The 6,690-nt window shown below is 59.9% G+C and overlaps 1 protein-coding gene across 1 annotated transcript; it reads left to right on the forward strand.

The window, feature by feature from the left end:
- The first annotated feature begins 8 nt into the window (after positions 1–8).
- On the forward strand, positions 9–4,944 carry LOC101945073 (COMM domain-containing protein 4). Its single transcript, XM_008175698.4, has 4 exons — positions 9–635; positions 1,190–1,270; positions 2,069–2,245; positions 2,511–4,944. The coding sequence occupies exons 1-4, from the start codon at positions 284–286 to the stop codon at positions 2,549–2,551; spliced, it is 651 nt and encodes a 216-aa protein (XP_008173920.2). The 5' UTR covers positions 9–283; the 3' UTR covers positions 2,552–4,944.
- The last annotated feature ends 1,746 nt before the right edge of the window (positions 4,945–6,690 follow it).

Genomic DNA, 6,690 nt, shown 5'->3' on the forward strand with positions numbered 1-6,690 from the left:
GAGTCTTAACGGACAGTGCGCAGCTGGCTAGGGCAGGGTAGCTTTACACCCCAGCTTGCCATGAGCTAAGTGTTTGCTTAGACAGGCCCTTACTCCTCTGGCCCTTGGCCATTATTAGTATTTGGATCCCTAGCATCAATTGATTCTAGTTAGACTTAACCCCTGCCTGTCCCAGGCTTGTTTAAACCCTAACCTGTTTTGACCCGTCGGTTGCATTGACTTCCCCTCCCCAACACACACACAGTCCCCTGCCCATCGCTACTTCTTACCCAGGTTGGTGACAATGAGCCCAGCTCTTTCTGCCTGTTTCCCTGCTGCCCCTCGTGGCCCAGTGCGAGGTGGCGTCTGTCCGTGCCCCCTCTCTAGTCTCTTGCAGATGATGAACTGCAAAGGACAGGCCAAGTCAAGGGCTATTGGATCCTATGTCAATTGTATGGGTCTGTCAAAGCTGCCTCCCTGCAGGGAAGAGCCCTGCTGCCATACAGAGTCCCAAAGGTTTCTCCTCCTCTCTCCAGAGTCCGGGGACGTGAAGGCCACTATTGCCGTGCTCAGCTTCATCCTCTCCAGTGCAGCCAAACACAGCGTAGACAGTGACTCTCTGTCCAGCGAGCTGCAACAGCTGGGGCTGCCCAAAGGTAGGGGAAGTGCCAGGGGATGGGTCCCTCGGAGAGGGCTGTAGCACACTGGGGAGCCTTGGGGTCAGTAGCAGCAGCCCGACTGTCTTGTGCGACGTCAGCCAGAGGAGGGCGCTGGGGAGCGGAGCAGAGTCTGTCTACCTCATGCACCAGGCTGTAACCCTGGATAACTGTATCCTTCCACTCTTGCTCCAGCACTGTGTGGAGTTCAGTACGTTGGCTCTCTGGGGGAGGAGGCGATCGCTGCTGGGTTGTGTGTCCCCCGCACTCTCCCATCAGCGAGAAGTTAGAACTCGCTGTGTCAACTAGCAGGAAAGACTTCAGAGCAGTAGCTGAGCCATCTTCTGACTGAAATGCCCTACGGTACCATCGTCCCCCCGTTATCCCACGTGTGCCCCAGTGTCAGCATCCTGCTAGAGTCCCCCTGCTAAACAGGCCAGCTCAGCAGTTTGCAGCCAGGGTCCCTTCTGAGCCTGTTGGAACCAGAGTCATGTTGTGCAGGAACCGGTCTGATGCTCTTTGGTGGGTGGTTTCTTGGTCTCCTTATTTTGTAGAACATGCCACAGGATTGTGCCGGTCCTATGAGGAGAAACAGAGCCCCCTGCAGGACAGCCTGAGGACACGCAGCCTGAGATGTAAGTGTTCCCCCTCTGGCTGTGCAAACCTGACACTGCTTCAGGCAGCGTATGGGAGATGGTCCTTCAGCAGGGGTACAGGCTGGCACCCACTGCCCCCACCCCTCTAGCTGTTCCCCTGTGTCCATGGATGGAAGTTCAATAGGACTTTCCCAGCCATTCTCCTCTGGGACTTCCTGGGAAGAACTTGCTCCTGAGGGCTGTGGGATAGGATCAGAGTTTGCTGAGGGCAGATGGGTTTTCAGCAGCAACTGAGGGGATGACCAGGAGCTGGGACCAGAACCCTGTTGTCTGACCCCCTTGGGCTGTGACCTTGTCAGCCCGACAGGTTAGGATCTGGTCAGGTTAGTTCACCTCCGGGACAATCCAAATGCAGCAGGGAGTGGTGCAGGTGATGCACTAGGTGGTGCTCTGCTTTCTGCGTTATCTTGGCCATAAAGAGAGACAGAGCTGAGGCGGTGCTAACCACTTGGACTCATGGGAATCTTCGCAACGAGGGGTGTTAGCTGCGTTATCCCAGCCACACCCCATCTCAGAGGGCTCCACTCCACTGACCTAAACTCCCTTGTTGTTTCAACTGGAGACATTTCCTTCCTGTAATGTCTTACATTGTCACTGTGGGCCAGTAAAGACAGTTGCTGTGTTGCACACACCAGAGGTGGCTGCATGTCAGGGGTGGGTGGAGCCGCTTAATGCTTTTGAAAAATGCTTCCTAAATCCATATCGCCAGCTTGTGCATAGAGAGAGTGTTTTACACTGACAGCGCAAACCTGAGACTGGCTCTGCCTCTGTCCTCAGTGAACCGTCTGGACTCTGTGTCCTGGAGGGTGGATCACACGCTCAGCTCCAGTGAGCTCCAGACGGTCAATGAGCCCCTTGTGCACCTGAAGTTCACCGTGCGAGACGGGGACCGTGGCGTGACGGAGCCCTTTGCTATGACTGTGTCGGCAGAGAAGTTCCGGGTCTTACTGACAGGTGAGTAGATGGCAGAAGGGCAACTTGAAATCGCTCGCCCTGCCAGCTGGTGCTTCCTCTCCTGTGTCCCCGCTGCTCTCCCTCCTGGCCGGGGCAGAGATTGGCTGTCTCCATGTCGTATCATTTCTCTGTTCCTGCTCACAGCACAGAGGTTATTCTCTGCCCTGCTGTGACCGGTGAATTGGGAACTGGCTGCAGCGCCCCCTGCTGAGATCCAGGTCGCTCTGCCCCCATTGGCTGTTTGCGTCTCCTCTTCCACTTTCAGAGCTGAGACAGGCCCACGCCATGATGAAAACTCTCAGCTGAGGAGCCGGGAGGACGGCAGCGAGCGTGGAAGGAGCCGGCTGATTGCTCTGCAGCTCATCAGAGAGTCTGGTGGGTGCGGTTCCTCCGCTGGGGAAGCCCCTCGCTGCACACAGCCGCAGACACCGCCTGGGCAGAGGTTGGACTGGGCTCTCCTCCCTTCTCAAACCCCTGCAGCTGAAACTGACAATTGCTCTTCCCACTCTTCCTGGCTACTGCCTCCCCCGCGCCCCCCTCCAGCTCTCTTGCTGTGGAGCCTCCTACCTGCCCCTCCTCCATCCTGCCCACAAGCCCTTGTGCTTCCAGGAGCCCCACCGCAGGATCCGTCCCCAGAGCAATGGTGGATGGGAGCTTGGTGGCTTCTGCATCTGCTAACGAGATCTCCACCTTGATACCAGCTTCAGTTCGGAGTTCCCATAACAAAGGCGTCCAAACCCATGGGCCGTGCCACTGTGTAACACACACGTCTCCGGAGAATACCCAGGCCTGCCGGCTGGAGGCTACTTTAACAGTGAAAGACCCTGAAATCCCCTGCCCAGCCCTTTGGTGGTGGTTGTGTTCCTGAACAGCTGCAGGGAGCTGATCCTTAGGGTTACCATACGTCCGGATTTTCCCGGACATGTCCGGCTTTTGGGGGCTCAAATCCCCGTCCGGGGGGAAATCCCCAAAAGCCGGGCATGTCCGGGAAAATCGGGAGGGCTCTTTGGCCGGGGCCGCGGGGCCGGGGGCATGGTGCCGAGCCCGGCCGGGCGCGCGGTGCCGGGCCGGGGTGGGCGCGGGGCCGGGCGGGGAGCCGGGGGCGCGGTGCCGGTCCGGGGGGTCCGTGGGGCCGCGAGCCGGGGGCTCCGCTGGGCCGCGGGGTCCGCGGGGCCGGGAGGTCCGCTGGGCCGCGAGCCGGGGTGTCCGCGGGGCCGGGGGCCAGTCCGGGCCCGCAGGGCCGCGAGCCGGGGGGGCCGGGGGCTCCGCTGGGCCGCGGGGCCGGGAGCCGGGGGGGGCCGCGGGGGCCGCTGGGCCGGGAGGGTCCGCTGGGCCGCGGGGTCGGGGGGTCCGCGGGGCCGCGAGCCGGGGGGGCCGCGGGGCCGGGAGGTCCGCTGGGCCGCGAGCCGGGGGGTCCGCAGGGCCGGGGGCCAGTCCGGGCCCGCGGGGCCGCGAGCCGGGGGGGCCGGGGGCTCCGCTGGGCCGCGGGGCCGCGAGCCGGGGGGGCCGGGGGCTCCGCTGGGCCGCGGGGCCGCGAGCCGGGGGGGCCGCGGGGCCGGGAGGTCCGCGGGGCCGGGAGCCGGGGGGGCCGCGGGGCCGGGAGGTCCGCTGGGCCGGGGGGTCCGCGGGGCCGCGAGCCGGGGGGGCCGGGGGCCAGTCCGGGCCCGCGGGGCCGGGAGCCGGGGGGTCCGCTGGGCCGCGGGGTCCGCTGGGCCGGGAGGTCCGCGGGGCCGGGAGCCGGGGGGGTCCGCTGGGCCGCGGGGTCCGCGGGGGCCGGGAGCCGGGGGGGGTCCGCTGGGCCGCGGGGTCTGCTGGGCCGGGGGGTCTGCGAGCCGGGGGGGGCCGCGGGGCCGGGGGGTGCGCCGGGCCGGCAGTGCTGGGCGGGCCGGGGGTGGTGGGCCGGGGCCGGCACCCCAGGGCCCGAGCCGACCCAGGCTGGCCGCCTCCATGGGGCCAGCCTGGGCCGCGCCTCCTCCCCCCACACCACCCCTTACCTGCTACAGGCTTCCCGACTCAAATTTCGCGGAAGCAGGGGAGGGGGCGGAGACTTCGGGAGGGGGCGGAGTTGGGGCGGGGGCGGGGGCGGGGCTGGGGGCGGGGCTGGGGCTCCTGGGGGTGTCCTCCATTTGGAGGCACAAAATATGGTAACCCTAACTGATCTGCCCTTTTGCTTCTGCCTGAATTGTCTCCTGTGACTACTCCAGGGCAGGCACTTGGTCTTCTCTGGAGACTAGCACGCTGCAGCCCACCAAATGCTGCGGCTAGGCCAGCTCCACATCACCCATTGACTGAACTCCTGCAGCAATCCAGGATGCCTGTGGCTGGGACGACTCTGCCAGTCGTACATAAGAGGTTGGAAAGTTTCATCAGCCGACGCACGATGGAGCATTCTCTAGTCCCTTCTTGCTCCCCCGCATCCCTCCCCTTAAAAGCACTTTGCCTCTGTTTTTTCCACTTCCTTTAAAGGAGCCCCTTGCCTGGGGGATAAATGCAGCTTTTCTGTCTTTCCTTCCTCCCATGTTCCTACCACCTTTTCCAGGGCAGCTCAGTGCATGGAATAAAGGATCAGCAGGAACATGCATCTGTGAATATCTCCATGCGTTTCCGGTTGGCCTTGGCACATGAAGCCAGTTATTTGTAATGTTTCCTATTTTGCCAGCGGGATCCAATAAAGCCACGAGGAGCATTTTTAATTTGCATTGCTGCCTCCCTTGTCACCCCTGCACCCTCATTTCTGACACCCTCAGACTGGGAGCAGAGATGTGTCTTTAAATAACTGGAGTAAATCTTTTGTATTTGAAAGGAGGGATTGATGCCACAGACAAAATTCATTATATGGGCAGGTGCTCTATAACCTATTCCCACCCCCTGCAGCTCTGTCAATGTCTCTCCATCCCACATACACCCTTCCTGCTCCTTCAGTCCTGACCTCTGCAGAAACCAGAGCCAGGGTAGGCAAAGTCCGTAAACTATTCACTCACCCCAGCCTTGTCTTGTACAACCCTGGCTAGTCCAGCCCTTGCCCCAGGCACAGCTCTGGTAACAGCCATCGAGGGACCAGTTGGGTTTTGCTAACTTCATTTAAGCTGTGCTCAGTTTAGATTGTCCCCTGCCACTGGTGCGTATTGTGCTAACCCCCTTTCCCGGCTACAGCTCAGGGCTCTGGTTTACAGGAACTTCACAGCTTGGGGATGATGCAGTTGCTCCTTTAGAGCAAAGCCAGCACAGCCTGAAGGCAGTGAAGTGGGAAACCATTTTAACTGCAGACTCTGAAATAATTTGGTAAATTGCTGCTAAACAGCAAAAGCCCAGGGCAGCCCTGTATTTTTAAGAACAAGGCCGTGCTCCATTGAATTGAAAGACAATACAATTAAAATGGTACAAACAATAGTTTAATAATAATACCTAACTCTTCTATCACACTTTCAGAAGTAAATCTCAACACACTTTAAAAAGATGGTCAGTGTCATTATTCCTAATTTATAGGTGGGGAAACTGAGGCAGTGGGCGGGAAGTGACTTTCCCCAGGTCAGCCAGCAGCTGAGCTGGGACTGGAAACCAGTTCTGAGTCCTAGTCGAGAGGTCTGTCACCTCAGCCACACTGCCTAGGTTACACAACAGGTAACTAACCAGTGGAACTGCCTGCTGTAAGATATTGTGGCAAATGGCTTGGTAAGATTTACCTTAGTGTTATACATGGATAAGAGTAGCTTGGGTGGTAGAAGATAAAGTAAATGTTACAACAGCTACCACACATCAGTGTACTTCATTCTGTTGGTCTCTGAAGCTACTGCTGGAGGCAAAATTAGATGGTGCTGGGGAGGGAAGAGAGAGGGATCATCTCTATGAGTGAAGCTCGGGCATGTTGTGACACTGTGCCTAGCAAGTAGGTTATGAATAACTGCTCCGCAGGCAGGCTCTGGTAAATCTAACTGCGGGGCAGGGAGGTGACCCATCCGCACGGGGAAGCCGGCAACGTTGCTGCTGAGGTGGTAGCTGCTTTAGGTGGGTGCAGGACAGTGGGATGCAGAGATGTCCGGGCAGCAGATGGTTGGGTGTGGGTGCAGGATGGTGGGGTGTAGGGGTGTCCATGTGGTATCTGCTCTGGGTGGGCACAGGACAGTGGGGTGCAGGGGTATCCGTGTGGTAGCTGCTCTGGGTGGGTGCAGGATGGTGGGGTGCAGGGGTGTCTGTGTGGTAGCTGCTCTGGGTGGGCACGGTGTAGGGGTGTCTATGTAGTAGCTGCTCTGCGTGCAGGATGATGTGATGCAGGGGTGTCTGTGTGGTAGGTGCTCTGGGTGAGTGCAGGACGGTGGGGTGTAGGAGTGTCCGTGTAGTAGATGGTTGGGGGTGAGGGCCTATGCGGTGCTTTTCCCCAGCCAGCCATAGAATACAAGGCACAGGGAGGAGGAGGGGGAGAATTCCATTCCCTGCCCGTGTCCCTG

The sequence above is a fragment of the Chrysemys picta genome, unplaced genomic scaffold (assembly GCF_011386835.1).
Source record: "Chrysemys picta bellii isolate R12L10 unplaced genomic scaffold, ASM1138683v2 scaf3182, whole genome shotgun sequence".
NCBI classification, from domain to species: Eukaryota; Metazoa; Chordata; order Testudines; family Emydidae; genus Chrysemys; species Chrysemys picta.